Genomic DNA, 20,554 nt, shown 5'->3' on the forward strand with positions numbered 1-20,554 from the left:
CATGAACTGTGAAAGGGAGAGTGGAGTAAATCTTGACAAACCATTATTTGTTTTTGCATACTCGCAGATGTCTTTAGTGTCTCCTCCTCTATGATTCCTACTGAATGTAATTAGTTTGTGGCCAATTTCTACAACAAAGCCCTAGTTTTAGTCAGCCAAATGCAATAACACAGAACTAGAAAAACAAGGATTAGTGTGTGCTGGGGGTGGGGAAGCAAATTCTATTCAGGTCCATCTTGTGAGCAGCTAATCCTGCACTGTCTGGAAGGTAGCTTTTAACCTAAAGAGTTAATTGCTATTTTATGCTGTTTATTACACAGTTATTTTTATTTATTTATTTTTGTCAACTGTTTACAAGATAATAGGTATAAGTAAAAACATAGTTATGAATACATGGATACAAAAAAGAAAAATTTAAAAATAAATAAAAGAAACAATAGGACAGGAACGGTAGGCACGTTGGCAAGAAGTTGGCAAGAAGTTGGCAAGAAGTGAATAGCTTGGCTTTATCCTGTTGTCCTCTGGCAAAAAAAAAAAAAAGAATAACTGGTTCAGACTTGGGTACACGTATGGGTAATATATGCATTTTAAACTACATCACTGCTTTTGACAGAAACTAAAACTCATTCTATCTTAAACATCTATTAATATTTGACATCCACTTTACAAATGGAATAGCTCAAGGGCATGGAATACCACATGGTGGAATTTCAGAACATTTGACAGTACAGTTTTGATAGAGTCAACTGATTTCAAATTTCAAGCCACATTTCTCTCCATGTGTTTTTAAGTACTGCGTTCTGTTCTTTGCATTCTCAGAAATAAATTGTACTTCTGAACTATATGTTCAGCTATGGTAAGGCTTAGATACATTTTGGATCAAGGAAAGGTTTCAAAGATAGAATATTCTTCTCTGACAGCAAGTCATGAGTTACTAATCCCTTCAGAAGTTTTTCTTCATCAGTTCAAATGCACAAGGAGGGTGGGAAGGTAACCCTTCTTGTATTGTTTATCATATTGTTTCACTCCTGATCGTCATGAGCTTTACCCATAATCTTCCAAAATTATTTTTTTAAAAAAACAAAGCTGGCAGGGAGATGTTCACTCTGCATTCAAGTAAATATAGTTAGAATCCTTGTTATGGATGGATAAAATACCAGGTCCACTTCGCTGAATGAAGAATCTCTGACTTTTTGTTCTAATACATAAAGTTTACAAAGGGAATATTGCCTTTGTAACTATTTTTTTTTTCTTACTAAAAATAGAGGTATTTAGATGAGCCTCCTTAAAACATAGGTAAAGAATACATCAATTCATACCAAGATAACTTCCACCTCCTTAATGACATATGGACCAGCTACAATGTACAGCAACCATGGGTTTGGCAGCAATTAAAAAGAGTACAGTCACAATGTACTGATTGACCCAAGATTCTGCTTCATATGGAAGATTCCACACACCTATACCAACATAGTCATACTGATGACAAACATAACTATTAGAAATAAAAGTGTATGATTAGCCAGCAGAATTCCATGAGATTCCCCCCTATGAATGATTGGGGGGGGGGGGAATGTGAACCATTTAATTCCACTCTTTATTGGGAAGCCCTTAGTACATATGAGCAGGAGTTCCAATACTTCAGAACAAACTAAGCAATCATCATAATCATGGCATGAGTCTTAGAGAATGTTCTCCCTTAGTGGACATTGATTGAGCTTCCAGACAGCCATGTTTCCTTTAAATCTATGCATGGGTCGCTGGTATATGTAAACATCTCAATCATATCTACTCCAAAATATGTTCACAAAGATGTAAATATATAGGGCAACATTTCCACACAATAACCTCTGAAAGAAAGGGGATAAATTTTCTTTTTTAGCTGAAGATCAGGTTCTAACACCACATCTTCTGTTTTACTATATTGATCAAATATCAAATGTTGACAATATACTATAACCATAGATAAAGTGAATCATATAGCTTATTGAATGAGCAAATCAAGGCATATAAAGGCAGTGAAATCTGATTGCAACACTATTGTGGGATCCTTGATGCTCTGTGAGTTTGAATGTTTTGTTGCAGAGATTTCATTACCAAACTAAGTAACAACATCAGTGCTACAAGGGAGTGAGTTTTGTTCTCATTAAATATGCTAGTGGCTTGCCTCTCAGGGTAAATGGGAGTGATCTTGGTGATCTTGGATTAGGTTATAATTTACTGTTAGCTTGTTTGTCTGAGTTGATAATTCCTTGACTGAGGTATTCTTTACTTCTTGATTGTTGCTCTAGTGTTAATCCTGGTGTTAACCTCTGCTCATCTGGATGTTGATTGCTGCAGGGGAAGTGTCTTCATCTCTCCTTTTGGGCTTTTTGGTTGTCATTTTTGCATGGTATGTAGATATTGTTTATGTCTCTTCTGATGGACAATTTGTCTGAATGCTAGTCTTTCAGGAATTTTCTACCATTTTTGGACTTGGTTTGATCTAGGATGCTCATAGTTTTCCCAGTTTAAACTATTGTTAAGTCTGTCTAATGTTGTATACAATGCTCTTGAAAATAATTTGGAGATAATATATATTGGAGAGCCAGTTTGATGTAGTGGTTAAAGGGATCAGGTTAGAAACTGGGAGACCACGAGTTCTAATCCCACCTTAAGTGCAAAACTAGCTGGGTGACATTGGGCCAAGCCACTCTCTCTTTCAGCTTAGGAAGAAGACAAGGGCAAATTATTTCCCAAAAAACTTTGCCAAGAACACTGCAAGGAATTGTTCAAGTAGTTGCCAGGAGTCAAAAACTGACTCAGAGACTCACAAATTATAACAGATAAAAAAAGTATTTATTATAATTAAGATATTGCTATTCTGTAAACGTAGACCAATTAGTTTAGTATTCCATAACAAGCCATACAAGAAAGAGGAACATTACATTGGACCCAGGCTCTTTCCAGCCCACAAGAATGAATCTTTTCAGAGTTGGGAACTTAATTTGGAAATCCTGTGCTATTGTTAAAACTAAATTCTTATGGCATTTCTGGATACCTTCATAAGTGGATTACTGCATTCCAGTCAAACAGGCAACAAATAGTAAAAATAGGGAGTAATATATCAAACCCCGCTCCAGTTAACAGCGATGTTCCCCAAGGCAGCATTTTAGGACCCACACTCTTTATACTCTATATAAATGACCTTTGTGATCACCTTATAAGCAACTGCATTCTCTTCACGGACTACGTAAAACTATTCAACACTACAGACAATGCTACTGTCCTTCAAAGCGACCTTGATTATGTGTCTGAATGGTCAAACAATTAGCAACTCAAATCTCGACCAACAAATGTTCTGTCCTACTCATCGGTAAAAAAAATCAGTACACCAAATACAAACTCGGCGGATATGACCTCATTGATGATCCTCATTCTGTCAAGGACCTTGGAGTTCTCATATCAAATGGCCTAAGTGCCAGAGCTTACAGTAACAGCATTGCCAAAAAGGCATTAAGAGTTGTAAATCTAATCTTACGAAGCTTCTCCTCCGGAAATATTGAATTGCTAACTAGACCATACAAAAGTTTTTCTAGACCAATATTCAAATATAGCTCATCAGTCTGGAATCTGCACTGTATATTGGACATTAATACAATTGAGCAAGTCCAGAAGTATTTCACGAGAAGAGTACTACACTCTTCTGTTCACAACAGTATACCCTATATCACCAGGCTTAAGATTTTGGGCTTGGACAACCTTGAACTACACCGCCTTAAGCGTAGCACATAAAATTATCTGCTACAATGTCCAACCAGTCAATGACTACTTCAGCTTCAACCACAACAATACAGGAGCACACAACAGATACAAACTCAATGTAAACCACTTCAAATTTGATCGTGGAAAGTACGACTTCAGCAACAGAGTGGTCAATGCCTGGAATGCACTACCTAACTCTGTTGTTACATCCTCTAACCCCCACTCCTTTAACCTCAAACTATCCACTATTGACCTCACCCCATTCCTAAGAGGTCTGTAAGGGGCATGCATAAATGCACCATCGTGCCTACCATCCCTGTCCTATTATTCCCATTTATTTGTACCTATTTCCTGTATCTTACTCATGTTTATATGTATACCTATTATCTTGTAAGTGATTGACAAATCAAACAAACAAACAAACAAACAAATAAATAAATAAAAAGGTTAGCAGAAGAAATAAAATGGGGGGAAGGAGCTAAGGGTATTAAACATACCATACCAGAACTTTGTCCTAGAAATTCTACTGGCTCAGTCAAAATGATGTTTTCCCATTGCATATAAATAAAAGTATATGTTTAAAAAAAAAAGCAAGGCCAGCAAGAGAACAGAGAAACAAAACTACAAACTTTCTCATTTCTAGTGTGCTGATCTGAAAGTAATAGAGTTTTGAGTTTCTTGGAGCCAATTTGGAGAATTCCAGTGAGAGCATTAGATTGTGCTTCTCTAGATTTTAATAGGGCAAAAGTTTCAAAGCAGCATTCTAAATGTATGTCATGTTGGATCCACACATCTAGGCAATTTGTATAAGCTAACACATTTTTACAGAGGTTATGACTACTAAAAAGATAAAGAAGCAATGACCTACCCAAAGATGTTCTAGCTGGTACAGCATCCTTATTAATCCAGAAAGAAACCCAGGAGAGCACTACAATGAGTGTGCAGGGGATATATGTTTGAATGGTGAAATAGCCCATCCTTCTGCTTAAATCAAAATAGACCGCCATCACCACATAGTCTCCTGTAAAATGTATATAAAGAGATACAGATACACACAATACATTATACAGTCAAATTACTGTCTATTGATGCATTGCACAGTGGACCCAAGGCAAGTGAATTTCTCGGTGCCAAATCTTTTTTCCCCATCTCCGTTCACTGGACCTTTGTTCCTTCCAGCTGGACTAGAAAGTTAATTGAAAACTGTGCAAGAGTACCTCCATCACTGATCCACATACATTTAAGAGAATTGCTTCATTAATTGCAATGAGTCTAGATAATCAGTGTGCAATTAACCTCCTATCTACCACAAGCTAGCAAATGATAGCAAAGTGGAGTATATCATATCCAGCCAGCTTAACTTACATTTCTCCATGGACGGCATATCCTTCAATGTCAGGTTAGTGACTAACCAATCGATTTCAATATACTTGCTCTTGTTTTCATTTATTTATTTTAACTTTAACTCCACAAGAGCGTCCCATTCAACTCACCCTGGTTCTTATAACCTTTCTTCTTTTGGTTTTCTTTTCCCTTTGATTCATTTTTTTTCCTCATGAACGCATCAGTTTCAGTTAAGAGCTTCAGTAAAAAAAAAAAAAAAAAAGCTGGTGTGTCCATGAAGGGGACAGATTCTAATGCATCCTGGGATTCAGATTGGAACTGATTCTCTCTTTTCAGGCTCTTTCCATAAAAACAATCCCATGCTAGAAGACTATGGGCACATACTGTTTCTATGTAATTTTGGAGAATGAGGCAATTGGTCAGATGTAAAAAAAATGCATATATAACTACTAACCAAGTAAAGACCTGGGGTTTTTTAGTAATATTTTTATCTGACAGTGCTGGCTTCACAGAACTACATGTACCCTGAGGTTAGGGCAGAGCATTCAATTAAAAGGCATGTATCAATTCAGATACCTCTAAAACTATACCAGGCCAATTCTGCAAAGTACATCTTATCACTAGATGGCAGCAAAATGTTAAGAGTTGTCTGCACAGCTTTCTTGCCATCATCTTGTGGTAGCCTGAGATGACCCTCAATGTTGACCAGATGTAGGTGGCTTGGACAAAACCTGTGGCTTAACAATGCAAAGTAGATGCCCTCTGGAGCAACAAAGTAAGTTGTGAGGCTTTGGGAACAATTTAAAAGTTTGGGGCCCTGCAGAAACAGATGCTACAGACTCAGGTTGAAAGCAACGAGTCAGACATGATATAAAGAATGCATGAAATTCTTTATCAGATTTATTTCCAGAAGTTAGACATTGTGTATCAGTTCTCAGGAAAGCACTCTTTAATCTCTCTTTAAATTGCACCGTAGGGTATAAAAGGAGAAAAAGATCAAAGTCAACAACGAACTAATCCATTAATTTTCCACTCATAGGGCTATAAGGTCTCAGCCAAAAAAATCTAGCAGCAAATAACTAGTTTAGTGAGATTGAGGAACCATTGCAAATTGAAATACAAGTAGTCCTCAACTCACAACAGTTCATTTAATGACCACTCAAAGTTACAACAGCACTGAAAAATGAAAATTATGACCGTTCTTCACACTTAAAACCTTTGCTGCATCTCCATGGTCATATGATCAAAATTCAGATGCCTGGTAATTGATTCATATTTACAATAGTTGCAGTGTCCAGGGTCATGTGATCCACTTTTGTGACTTTTTGACAAGCAAAATCAATGGGGAAGCCAGATTCATTTAACAACCATGTTACTAACTTAACACATGCAATGATTCACTTAACAACTGTGGCAAGAAAAGTCATAAAATGGGGCAAACTTACTTAACAAATGTTTCACTTAGCAACATAAATTTTGGGCTCAATTGTGGTCATAACTCGAGGACTACCTGCATTTGCTTAAATAGATATGTTCAAAGAAAATATCAAGAAAGGTTTGGTACATATCCAACAAAACTCCTCCACCTCTGTTTTCCAAGTAGCTTACTAAGGAGTTATTTTCCCCTCCTAGATCAGCAATTCTGCCTGCTGATTGCTAGGTTTGTGGTGCAGGAATCCTATGGATTTTGGCATATATTTTTAAAGAGGTTGGAAGCCAGTGCCTCTTCCCACCTTATAATTCCCTGGCATTGACCATTGGTAAGGGGAAGATTAATTAGTAATATTTTACTGCAAAGTCCTTTATGTACAAAACCAAACAAACCTATAATTAAAACTCACAATTCACTTATGTGAAATTTGGTAAGATTATCCTTGCAGTTGCAATAATTGTGATAAAAATGTCATTTAATTTTGTCCCAAGTAAACAAATGTCAGACTTTGTTCATGTTTCAAAAGCCTAAAACTGAAGAGTCTAATTCCAAAAGCTCTGCAACCTATTCTTGTAAATGTTCCTACAAATTTAATCCTTTGACCACTTGCCATACACACCAAGATCAATATTTGCCCTGAGATGAAGCAAATAAACTCTGACCTGATTTAAATAAAAGCACCAAATCATATCTGAAACCAAATTTTGTCGTAAATGCAGGTATCTAGAATATACTGATTTTTTTATTCATTTACAATATGTGTTTCCTTTAAGAATCTTTTCAATTTCTCACCCTCTGCTTTAGGGTTTGTTTATTTATCTGCGAATTGCTTTTATGGAATGATTGAGAAATCTGTCTCATGTAAATTTTTACATGAGTATTTATTCTTTCCAAATTTATAGGAGATTCCATTATTTAATGAATTGTTATACTAAAAACAAAAAGCCTCACAAAACTGAGCAATTAAGCAAAATTGACTGACAGATTCACCTATCCCTTGAATGTCCTAACCAACAAGATTTATGGTAGCCACAGAAAACCCCTTTATGCAAGAGGAAAATGTTTATTTCTGTTTGAAAGTACAATAGAACCTCTGGTCACCACCATAATTTGTTCCATAACTTTGGTCACAACCCGATTTGGTCATGACATGAACCTAATTTTGGAATTTTGATGCTTACAAAAAAAAAAAAAAAAAAAAAATGGCACAGAAGGGGAAATCAGCCATGGGAAAAAAAAATGTGAATTTTTTGGTTGGAACTCAATTTGGTCATGGTCAGAAGCGTTCGTGACCAGAGGTTCTACTTTATAGCTCTTTTAGGGGCGACTAAAAGAACCACACTTTCAAAGGTTTCTGGGAATAAATAGTCATTTATCAGAAAAACTGTGCAATCCAATAATGGGATCCTTGCTGAAGCAGAAGATATTGGTGCATCAAATGAGATGTTGAGAAATCTATCAGGTTCTCTAACATTCCATGTTTGTTTGTTCATGCAAATTCACCACAAAGAACAATGTCTGCAGTTTAGAACAATCGACTCTCCATGTTATGAAGAGCAAAACAATGTCCACAAACATCAATTGTATCGACAATACTTCACAGAAAAGTTGAACTTGAAATATTACTTCCACACTAACAAAAACTATGTAAGTTCCATTTAGATGCACTTAATTTCCTTATAACATGCTGGCTTGCAAAACCAAACCTAATTTATCAAAATATAATACCCTTTTTTAATTTTGCAGTATATAGCTGCAACCCTATACAATTTGTCATAGGCCTAGGCTTGCAAATGAAGAGGAACTTCATTCTGAAGAGATATGCTAGTAGGAGTGTGTGAATTAGCCATAAACCTTGCTCAACCACAATGTTCAGTTCAAAGACGTATTGATTGAAATTCAAGTTGATTGAACTGTGCAATTCAAGCCATTATATCAATTTGATTCAAATATTTGATCAAATTAAATGTCTGTTTGCACTTTTGCAAAATTCTAACACATATTTACATCAGATTGGAATCAATTAACTTGATTTGTCAGTCAAATTGATTTGGTAATTCAATGCAAACATTCAATTCGAAGGGATTATTTGATTCAAACCAAAGCATCCAAACCAAAGCTTCTCACAGCCCTAATGCTTAGAAGTATACAGTATTATGACTATTTTAAAATGTTAATCCTGTTTGTATTGCAGCTCAAATCCTTCTCTTCCTTCTAGCAGAATTCCATTTACTTTTTAGCTTGCTTGCCTTTCAGTCCAAAAAAATTCAGGAGAAAGTATGAAACAACAAAAAACATCACAACATTGACCCAAGCATAAAAAGAGTAAGAATGTTGCAGTTGCAACAATAAGACTGTTCATTCAGTTAGCAGTTTTACAACAGAATCCAATGTTTGGCATCACATCTGTAACTCAGTAAAGCAGACACCAAGCTGTTTCATTGTGTAGTGGTCTTCACAATGAAAACAAACAAACACCTGCCTCCAGTCACCAGTGTATACAAACTTAACATTCACAACTCAAATCCTTTTTCAAAGCAACAACTGGACCAGTGTGCTTTTGAAATTAAAAATTGTGCTTTTGCCTGGGACGGCTGCTATGGCATTTGGTTAAAACCATAATGAAGTGCTTCAGTTAACCCAGCACAATAAACCTATAGGGACATCTTGATTAGAATGTACAGCATGTTAAAACATTTAGCATAGTCCCCTTAATTTTGGCAATGCAGTTATACTTGCCTTTTGTCCAACCATAGAAGCAACATAGAGGATAATTATATATTTACCTTGGCAAATGCAGACCAAATGAGTGACAAAATATTTGTACTTAGCTTCAATTGATACATGCCATTGGTGCAAAAGATATATTTTGTACATTGGCTTTCTGCTAATACATGTGACATAAAGGGCACTTTATTAATGGGTAATTGAAAAGCAAAGGCTGAAGTTTCTCAGTTCTTCCTCAGGGGCATGAAGGAAGACAGAAAGAAAAAATATATGAGCACAAGTGGTTCCAAGAGTCTCCAGACTAAGCTATGAAGCTCAGTGATCCTTCAACACATAGGATGCTTAAATAGGCATCTTATGACTACCTTTTGTTTTTATTTTACAGTGTAAATACACTGTGGTCTGATCCCTACTGGAGCCATTATGGAGGGGAAATGCTTCTTTTTTTCCCCTCCATCTTTATTATTGATGGAGAAGACTCTTGAGAATCCTGTGGACAGTCATGAAAACAAACAAAATGTTCTCACTTGAGGCACAAATGACTAGGCTCAAATTAGTCCATTATGGACAATTATTTAAAGACCTAGCTCTCTGGAGAAGGCTCTAATGCTGGGAAAGGTGGAAGGAAAGAGAAGAATGGGGTTACTAATTGTATAGTGAATGGATACGGTGATGATGAATACACATTGGGAGAACTGAACCAGTTCAGGAATAACTGAAGGACCAGGTTAGGGACAGATCACTGCTTCATTGTCTCTGATTATGATAGATAGATAGATAGATAGATAGATAGATAGATAGATGATAGAGATAGCGATAGCACTTAGACTTATATAGCACTTCACAGTGTTTTTACAGCATTCTCTCAGTGGTTTACAACGCATATTGTCCCCAACAACCTGGCTCCTCATTTTACTGACCTTGGAAAGATAGAAGGCTTAATCAACCTCTAGCTGGTCAGGATCGAACTCCTGGTAGCGGGCAAAGTCAGCCTGCAATATTGCATCCTAACCACTGTGCCACCATATATATTTTTAAAAAGTGAGATCCTTTATTCCTGCAAATTAAAAATTTACTTTTAATCCCTGCATGATTGTGGACATTTTCTTCCATATATATAGCAGTTGTAGTCTAAAGTGAAGAATTGGGTGAGGACTACTAGGGCACCAATCAGTACTGTTTTTATACCTATGGGCTGCATTGGCCAGATAATTATGAAAAATGGGTGAGAGCATGTCTCAAATATAGATAGAATTGAAATCTTTCATTTTTTCAGGGGAGGGAAAATATGTGGTTATTTTAATGATTTTCTGCAATTCTGTCATCTCTTTTCAGACTTATGGTCAATCTACGCTCATAGGGTCACAAAATGAAATTGACAGTCCTATACAGAGCAAATGTGCCTAGAGTACTTTTATATCTTGGTCTTTCTATGAACATTCATGGAAGTCACTACAGTATATTTTTACATTGATTTCTTGGCCCTCCAACAATTCACTGGCCTCAGCTATCCTTAAAGTCAAATTATATTAAGCCATATAGGAATTTGTCTCTATTTACAGAACCATGCAACATATGTGATAGACAGTAAAGGGGATCTGAAACATTCTCCAAAAAGAAAGAATAGAGAAGTCACAGGACTAGTTCAATGATTGGAATATAGCATACAGATTCCATTACGTAAAAAAGCTAGAGCAAAATATGGCCTTAACAGATCAATATACAGTAGGGCCTGTATGCTTCCAACATTGAATTCTAAAGATAACTAAAGTACTGAGTTAGTCCATTAATGAACTAGTAACTATAGAGAGAAATCAAGATTGTTAGGATTATAACAACACAGTTAATATGTCAACATGTCTGCATATAAAACATTTTAGATATTTTGTTCTTTACTGTATGGAGCATGAACTTGCAATGCGAGATCAAAATAGACTAACTGGAATTGAATTAACAAGATATTCACTTCCACTGAATGGAGCAAAGCAGAATTTTAAAGACATCTTTCATCTTTCATAATGTATGTCTTCACAACCAGCCAACTTTCCTTATTGAAGGAAGAACCTTAACTGCTCCTTTTATTTTATGTGCCTAAAGATGAGCAAGTCTGAAATTGGAATTAAAACATCAAGACATCAAAAATTGGCATCAATGTTCTTCATGTGCTAGGAGTTCCCTGTATTTATTTTAGTGATGAGCAGTGCCAGAACAGCAGTTGGATGGTGAAAAAAATGGTTCAGATTGATTCAATAAATTGTTCTTAAAGACTGATCAAATGTCTAACAGCTTAAGTAAGTATGAGTCACTACAGAGATGTGAACCAGCTTATACTATTGGCACATGCACACATGGCATATCAGCAGGCATGTATACACCAGCTGTCCTAAAATGAATTCTATTGCTTTCTGGTGGAAAGATAAAAAATGAGAAAAGCAAGGGATGGGCACAGATTTATTTAAAATTTCAGTTCATTCAACTGGATAAATGTACTTTAATGGGATCCTGGAAATGGGGAATGGGAAAATCAACAACATTTTCTCTTCCTTATTGTATCAGCTTCTGTTAACAATCTGAGCAAATATACACAGTATATTTTCAGATAAAATGATTCATTCAGAGACAGGATCTGTCTGTATGCTACTATGGTAGGAAGGTTGTGATGGAATAAAAGTTTGATGAAACATGGAAGGATTTTGGTAAGAGAGTTAATGAGTTTTTTCTGGTGGATGGACAGGCATGATAGACACATGAGACAGAGATAGATAGATAATACCTGGATGCCAAAGATCTGAGACTATAAAAAGTTAGAATAAGAGAAAAATAACCCCCCAAAAGAACAAACTGGTGGAGATTAAGAAATATAAATTGTTCATATTAGACATGTTGGAATCCCTAAGGATTTTGGAATTGGTGACTTCTAGGTAAGAAAAATAATGTCTCAAGGAGAAGAAAAGCATTAAAAAAAACCCTTAGAAGTGTTTTTAAAAAGTTGTAAAAAGCTCTGATGCTGTATACAAGATAGATAGTAGAGACATAAAAATGAGGAGAGAAAGTCCAGCCTGGAGCCATTGGAAGAAGAGGAAAAAGAGGATGAGGAAGATGAGGATGGGGAAGATGAGCAGGATAAGCAGGAAGAGAAGGCTAGGGAAGAGGAAGGGGGAAGAGGAGGAAGATGACAACAATGGTATAGTTGTGAAGGTATCATGGTAGAAGTCAGGAAACCATGAGTTATAGTCTTATTTTAGGCACAAATATGATCTTGGGCCAGTCACTTTTTTTAGCTTTAAGAAGAAGGCAATGGTCAACCATTTTTGGAAAAAAAAACTTACCAAGAAAACTATAGGAATTTGTCCAGGGAGCATTCAAGAATCAGACAAAATTGAAGAGAGAGAAAGAGAGAGTGAGGGGGGGGGAGACAGAGAGGGAGACACAGAGAGAGAGATAAGGATAAAAAAATGGCTAATTGTAAGTACCCAAAAGGTAAACAGAAGCAGGCTGAGCATTTTTTTTTCTGCAAATCAATCCAGCTGAGCTCTACTCCCTAACAGATAAGAGAAACATGGAGACATGGGTAGTCTATAAAAATCTTCCTTAGTGTTCAGGCAATGGGGAAGATAAAAGCTATCAGCTTTACCTGCAAGTAATTCATCATTAAATTGGTGAATGGGGTAGGGGGAAATCAAGACTTGATAACTCCAATGGAAAAGCAAACTGGGGTCAGCAGAGGGAAAGATCCAAACAGGAGCAAGTGGAGAGGGTGCATAAACAGCTAGATGTTAATCTGTATATTTTGAAAAAGGGAAGGATAGAAATATTTTTCACCTTTAAGAAGGTAAATTAGTAGATTCTTAGTAAACACTCTCTGAAAGAAAATCATCCCAACAAATTAAATAACTTAGTAAAGCTAAATAGCTTACTAACTTGGTTAAGTAGCCAAGGTTAATATTTACTCATGTGGTATGGTCTATATCAGTGGTCACCAACCAGTGGGCCGGGGACCGTTGGTAGTCTGCGAGAAAATTTTGGTGGTCCACAAAGAAATGTCACCCCCAAAGCACCCCCCAAAGCAATTAATCCAGGCTGCGTGGGAACACAAGGCTGCACCGCCCACATTGCCCGTGGGAACATAAGGCTTGTATCATTTGTATTGCGAACAACATGAAGTAGTGAGGGAAGGGAGGAAAGGGCAGAGGGGGGGGAACTTGCTCCACTTGCCCCATGCACTTCACCTACCACTGGGCTGCTTCTTTCCACTTCTTTCTTCTGTTGCTTTTGGCTGCATGAAAGGAAAGCAGCAAAAGTCTTTCTTTCTCTCCCCCAAACTCCGCCAGAAATGGGACACTGCAAGGCATCCTGCTCCAAGAGGCTGTGCTGGCACAAGTCTCACAAAAACTCATTTCTTGCAGAATTTGGGGGAGAGAAAGAAAGACTTCTGCTGCTTCTGCTGCTTTCCTTGCATGAAGCTAAAAGTCTCTCTCTTTCTCCCCCTGAGAACGGAGCTGGAGATGGTATCCTGCAATCCAAAATAAAGAATGATTGATCAGTAGTAAAACGGGGTGGGGAATTTTCCTGCAGACTTTTTTTGGGATTTTCCCAGGGTTTCTGGTCCACGGGATTTAAAATTATGAGTTCGGTGGTCCCTGAGGTCCAAAAGGTTAGTGACCCCTGGTCTATATAACTGGTTGCTATTTTTTACAACAAGAAGTAAAGCTGTTCTATTCATTTATGATTAGTTTGGTTTAAAAATATTGCAAAGAGTAGGAGGAAGAAAAATACTCCACCAGAAAAAGAGTCTCCTCTTTTTCTGGTGGAGGGGGTTGGAATAGAAATCACTGCCAGGCTTTGTTTAAATTTATTTGCAAAGGAGCTGAGGAGAACTGACTTGAAAGATCTCAGGAGAATCAGCTTCTCCTACCTAGAAGGACTGGATCCAAATATTGGATACATGTTTAAAGCCTTGCTTCTAGCATTATATTTAGTATCTCCGAAACTGCAGCTGACAACTGGAACACAGTAAATCTATCCGCTGTGCAGAAAGCTGCCCAGCATTAGCATAATGTGAGAGTTACCTCTATCGGTCCTGTCTTTTTTCCAAGTATTCTTATCTAAGCCACAATTAGGGTTTCATTACATAATGGAGTGATACAGTGATACATCTTTGATAATGGTTTCAATGGAATTCATTTCAGAGTCCTTATGTATGCTAGGTTTTCGAATTTAGCTAATGTATTCTGTGACATTGTAACTAAGTTAAAAATCACTGGTTTGAAAACATATTCCCCTCACCCTCAAGCGTACGTTAAATCACCTTCTATTTGTGGGGTCCTTGGTGCTCTCTGAGAATATTCCCTTTTATTGGCATCTTTTATTCAGTTATAGAGATGCGGTGGCACAGTGATTAGAATGCAGTACTGCAGGCTACTTTTGCTGACTGCCGACTATCTGCAATTTGGAAGTTTGAATCTCACCAGGCTCAGGGTTGACTCAGCCTTTCCTCCTTCTGAGGTTGGTAAAATGAGGACCCAGATATGCTGACTCTGTAAACCACTTAGAGGGCTATAAAGCGCTGTGAAGTAGTATATAAGTCTAAGTGCTATTGCTATAGAGGCACAAAATTATATCAAAACCAACATCAAGAGAGAAAACCTTACATAAGAGATTGTGTACAGTGTGTTGTCATGGAATTTTCATGGAAACTCTTTTCATTTCTAAAAACATGTCCAGTGTATATTATCATATTATATATTGACTATTGTTGGGCAATTAGTATTATTATAATATTGCCATATTGTATATTATAACAATGTATTCTTTATACCATTTATTCTTATGGTAAATGAATTTCTTTCTATAATGTGCTGCATTTTTGTATAGCTTCAGTGTAGCTACTCTCATGTTCAGGGACTCACATTTTACCCCATTGAAGAACTATTTCATTTGTTGCAATAAATGAGTGAAATTTTAGTCATGAGCAGAATTCATAGAAGCATTCTGCAAAGCCAGCTTACTTAAAACTGAAGGAGCATCATGCTGATCTCCAAAATATGCTCCCTGGCAATGCATATGCCCACAAATCTAAGAAGAGAGGGAGATTGTGTGTACATATGGCACTGAGCTATATTTTACCCATTTAGTTCTCAAGAGGCTTATAAAACAGTATGGTGTATCCAGAACTGTTATATCTGATCCAAACAATTTCCAACACAGAATTTACATAAGATATGAGAAAAAATGAACTGGCCATAAAAAATAGTAAGAACAAAAGGAGCAAACTTTCCCTGGAGATTACTAAAGACTTGCCAGAAATTTGTTTTTGGTACTGGGAAGATTAATATTCCTGTAAAAAAAAAAGACCATTGATATTCAGCATTAAACTTAAATATTGATTGAACTGGCTCTGAAGATACCATTATTCACCAATGTGTAAATAATCTGCAAATGAAGATGCATATGCCTCCTTTTATTTTCTCTCCAATGAGCAGCCACTAGAGAGAATAATTCCTTTTTCTTGTTTGAGTTGTTCAGATTGGTTAAAATATTTGCTTCCCAATTAACCTACACAGTGCACTACTATTCCAATAACATTTAAGAAAATTGCTTTGAGGTTGTGAATCATATTATATTTTAAAGGTGTAATATTTCAATTCACATATCGCTAATAAGAAAAAAGAACATCCAGATTTGAGCCAACTTGAAGACACTTAATTCAAACATCAGCTTCTTCAATATTTTCTGAAGCAATCCATTAATCATTCTCTTCTTCACTACACCTTTCTTTCAAATACTGTCGAAAAATTTAGAAGGTATAATGCCATCTGCCATGCAAACAGAAACTGGAACAGAATATAAAACTATTTTCATAGATTTAACTCAAGGGAGGAAATATTAATTTTAACTAATTATAATAGCAAATACATAGCATAAGCCTCATAACCATATTATACAGTGATAAATAATAGCTGCAACAAGGTTTCCTATAAATAAATAAGTTATTAGTAGATTTATTTATTTGCTGTTTGATCATAGAACAAGAGTTGACATGAAATCAGAATAAGGTACTTTAAAGCAACAAGGCCAAAAAGTCATTGATATGAAGATTGCTTTTGATTTTATTCTCCATACGCTTTGGGAATAAACTTTCAGCTTCAATTGAAAAGGATCCTTCCATTGCATATGAGTGATTTGCCTATATAATACCATTTTTTGTCTTCAAGTCAGTCTTGTCTCCTAGCAACTGCATATTTGTTAGCAAGATTTCAGAAGTGGTTTGCCATTGACTTCTTCCATGGGCGAAACAAGAGTATTAGACCTAAGGTCATCCAATTGTCTTTATGCCTAAGGCAGGACTAGACCTCACACTCTTCCAATTTCTAACCTGATGCCTTAACCACCATACAAACTGACTGTCATGGATACAGAACTAAAAAAAAACCCTCTCTTATTCATTTTAACAACAACAACAACAACAAAAAGGGTTAACTGAGGTTAGCAGAAGAAACATGCTAGGAGTTGTTTGGAGAAGCAGTTAAAAGAATAGGGAGTGATAATATTACCTTTCACTGAACTGAGGTAACTGAATTCCTTCTCTTTCATTAAAATTCAAAAGAGACAAGTTTCGTTGCCATTCAAATAGTAGATTGGCTGTTCTACCACCTCTGGTAGACAAACATAATAACAAAGCATAATTCCCAGAGAGCTTGTTAAGGGGAAATATGGCTTTCCCCCTTATACCCAGGGTGACCTTACTTTTTTTCTTATTCCATCCCCAAAACCACAGTGAAACAGCCCAGTCAAGGTTTGAAGAGATAATTATGTGCTTTTCATTTATATTTGTATCAACAGATCTATATACATGTCTAAAAGGGGGAAAGTGTCAAATCATATTCTAAAGAACATTTGTCACACCAGTGCTTGTTTCAGACAAGAGGGCACTCTACTACAATATGCTATTGGCTTAATAATAGTTTCCTTGTCCCAGTGAGGCTTTTGAGTTTCTAAGATCTAAACTAGCACTGTGCAAGAAAGAAAAGAAAATAAATCAAATTCTTCTCTACATAACTAGTGTTGGTTGCTTCCTGAACTGGGTGCTTTTGATGGATGGGTTAATTCATTTGACAGAGAGAAACAGAGAACATATGACAAATAAAAGGAATAGTTTTAACAATATGTTTGAACATATGACAAATAAAAGATGAGGATCTCATCTATCAACATTAATTAGTTTCTATAGGATGCACATTTTGCGTTATTCATGTCTTTCCAAATTTATTATTATGGTTGGTTGCACAGCCAGCCAGATGTTTAGGCTGGCTTTAGCATTATTGTCCACCTGTCAAGTCCTTCCTGGGATAGGCTATCATTATTATTTATTATTATTATTCATCATTATGTCCTAGCCATTTTTACAACTGAGTTCTCAAAGAATGCAACATAAAGTAGTAGTTAAGAAATTGGATTAGGAATGCACAGGTTTATGTTAAAGCCTATTCATCCATCCATCCATCCATCCATCCAATCTCTCTCTCTCTCTCTCTCTCTCTCTCTCTCTCTCTCTCTCTCTCTCTCTCTCTCTCTCTCTCTCTCTCTCTCTCTTTCTTTCTCTCTCTCTCTCTCTCTTCCTGCCTGCCTGCCTACCTACCTACCTACCTACCTACTATCTATTTCTATTCCCAAAGTTTTCTGGGTGAGTTTGGACTCATTACTCAATCTACTACCCACCTAACCTCACAGAGTGGTTGTTGTGGATAAAAAAATGGAGGAAGGTATTTTATATATGCCAGAAAGAGCAAGATAAAATCCAACAAATAAATGTATTTACTTTTGAGGCAACATCTTTTTTCCCCTGAACTATTCCAACCATTTTCTTCAAATTGCTGAAACTGTAATAAAGTTCATACAATTTGTAAAACTTCTATCCTTAAAATAGTGACTTTATTGAGAAATAAGTAAAGTAATTATCACAACATTCCAGCTTGTCATCCCCAATGCTTCCCAACTAGTGACAACTTTTCTTAGCAGGGTATTGCTTCACTTTTGCTTTTCATGTCTATATATTAATTGCTGGACATTTGTGAAAGGGAAGTCTGGGAAATTCTGTTCTAAGGACCTTTTGGACAAATTGTTTTTTTGAAACCCCCTAGTAAAAGGCAATGTCCAATCACTAAAGTTAATTGATTGATCACATATATGAAGAAGAAACATGAATTCCAGATGCTGCCCACCTCAGAACTGCCTGCCAAATTGTAAGTGCAATGATCCCAAGAATAAATGTCATCTCGGAGCCATTCTAGAAGAAGCCAAGCAGGTTAATACTCAGCATTTGGTCCATCAGTTCTAAGGATTGCTTATGCTAGGATAAAATGTTAAGTGAGCAGTCCTGTAAAAGACCCTGTAAAGGAAGGAGAAAGCAAGATACTTCCAGCTACTTTCAAAGGCAAGGGACACCATTAGATTAAAAGAGTGGACATTCTACCCCAGGGAGATGTCTATAGAGATTCTCTGTCATCCAGGTCATGGTTGTCCCATGTTGCTTTTTCAATAGGTAACTGGACTTTCTGATTTTACTTTGAAGATGTTTCATTTCTCATCCAAGAAGCTTCTTCAGTTGACTGGATGGTGGATAATGGAAATTTTTTACTCCTTACAGACGGCTGGTCATTTGCATTCTTTTAGACAGTTGTTCAGGCCACCTGGAGGTTTATCTGGATCACCAGGGTCACCTGACTAGTGTAAATGGGTATGGAGCCTTCCTGGAATTGTTGAAAGGACTATGTTGTGGACTTGAGATAGATGGTGTTATATTCCTCCCCGTCTAACAAGAGAGGGCTATTCAATTTTGACAAAGATGGCCTCTTTGATCCTTCTTGAATCCAGTGGTTCTCTCTGTCCAAAATGTGGATTTTTCTGTCTTCAAAAGAGTGGTCTTTGTCTTTTAAATGTAGATGGCCTGATGAATCTGGTCCTGATGGGTTTGCTCTATGTTGTGCCATGAGTTTATGAAGTGGTTGTTTAGTTTCCCAAATGTATAGATCTGCAATAGCTCTCTGCATTGTACATTGTAACATATACTATGTTGCTCAGTTTGTGTCTGGGTGTTATATCCTTGGAGTGGACAAGCTTCTGCCTTAGTATATTCTTGGGTTTGAATTGTGCACATATGTTATGTTGGCTGAAGACCTTCCTGAGCTTTTCCAATATTCCTGAAATATATGGAATGACAATGTTGCTTCATTTATTGTTCTCTTTGTTATCTATTATGGAGGAGTTATTGATTTTGAGATTTGATGATGGCCCACTTGGGATAGTCATATGGTTAGAGGGCTTCTTTAATGTGTTTTTGTTTTCTTTCCCCCCCCATCTTTGCTGGTAGGTAGGGCTTCAGCTCAGTGTAGAATTCTGATGTCTCCCATTTTATGCTCCAGTGGGTGATGAGAATCAAAATATGAATATTGATCTTCATGGCTAGGTGTTATGTAAACTTCAATGTTAAGGTTTCTCTCTTCCTTAATGTACTGCACATTCCAGGAAGACTAGACTATTTTCCTTAATATCATCCCGTGAGAATTTGATGTATCTGTCCACAGAGTTGATATGTTTGGTGAAAGCTTTCAATTCCTATGTTTTGATCTTGACCCAAGTATCACCCACATACCTACACCAGTGAGTGGATGGAATTCCTGTGAAGGAATCCAGGGCTTTGGTTTCTACCTCTTCCATGTAAATATTGGCCACAATGGGGGACACAGGTGAACCCATTGCACAGCTTGTCCACCCCAAGGGTAAAACACACAGACACAATCTGAGCAATGTCATATGTGCAGTACAGTGCAGTGAGCCATGTGCAAATCTGTACACTGGAGAAGCAAAACAACCACTTCATAAATGCATTACATGACATAGGAGAACAAATCCATCAAGGCAAGATTCAGCCATCCATCTGCATTTAAAAGACAAAGGAAACTCTTTTGAAGACAGCAAAGTCCACATTTTGGACAGAGCAGACCACTGGTTTGAAAGAGGGGTGAGAGAACCCTGTCAAAATTGAACAGCTTTTCTCAACAGATACAACATCATCTATCTTCAGTCCACAAAAAAGTCCTTTCAACAGTTCTAAGAAGGCTCCACATGCATTTGCACTACTCAGGTGACCCTGATAAACCTCCAGGTTGCCTCAACAATTCTCTAAAAAAATGCAAATGACCATCTGCCTGCAAGAAGTATAAATCCTTCCATTACCCACTATCCACTCAGACCTGAAGAAGCTTCTTGGATGAGAAACGAAACATCTTCAAAGAAAAACCAGAAAGT

General features: G+C 36.8%; 1 protein-coding gene across 2 annotated transcripts in view; it reads right to left on the bottom strand.

The window, feature by feature from the left end:
• Positions 1-20,554, bottom strand: part of GABRG2 (gamma-aminobutyric acid type A receptor subunit gamma2) — an 82,401-nt gene that overhangs the window by 6,942 nt on the left and 54,905 nt on the right. For both annotated transcript variants that reach the window (XM_087955507.1, XM_087955506.1), the window contains exon 7: positions 4,613-4,765. In XM_087955507.1, coding sequence (XP_087811633.1) covers positions 4,613-4,765 — 153 coding nt within the window. The remainder of the gene's footprint in view (positions 1-4,612; positions 4,766-20,554) is intronic.

Source organism: Notechis scutatus, chromosome 2, assembly GCF_049901735.1.
Source record: "Notechis scutatus isolate UNSWTSFEM ecotype Mainland chromosome 2, rNotScu1.2, whole genome shotgun sequence".
Classification (NCBI taxonomy): domain Eukaryota; kingdom Metazoa; phylum Chordata; class Lepidosauria; order Squamata; family Elapidae; genus Notechis; species Notechis scutatus.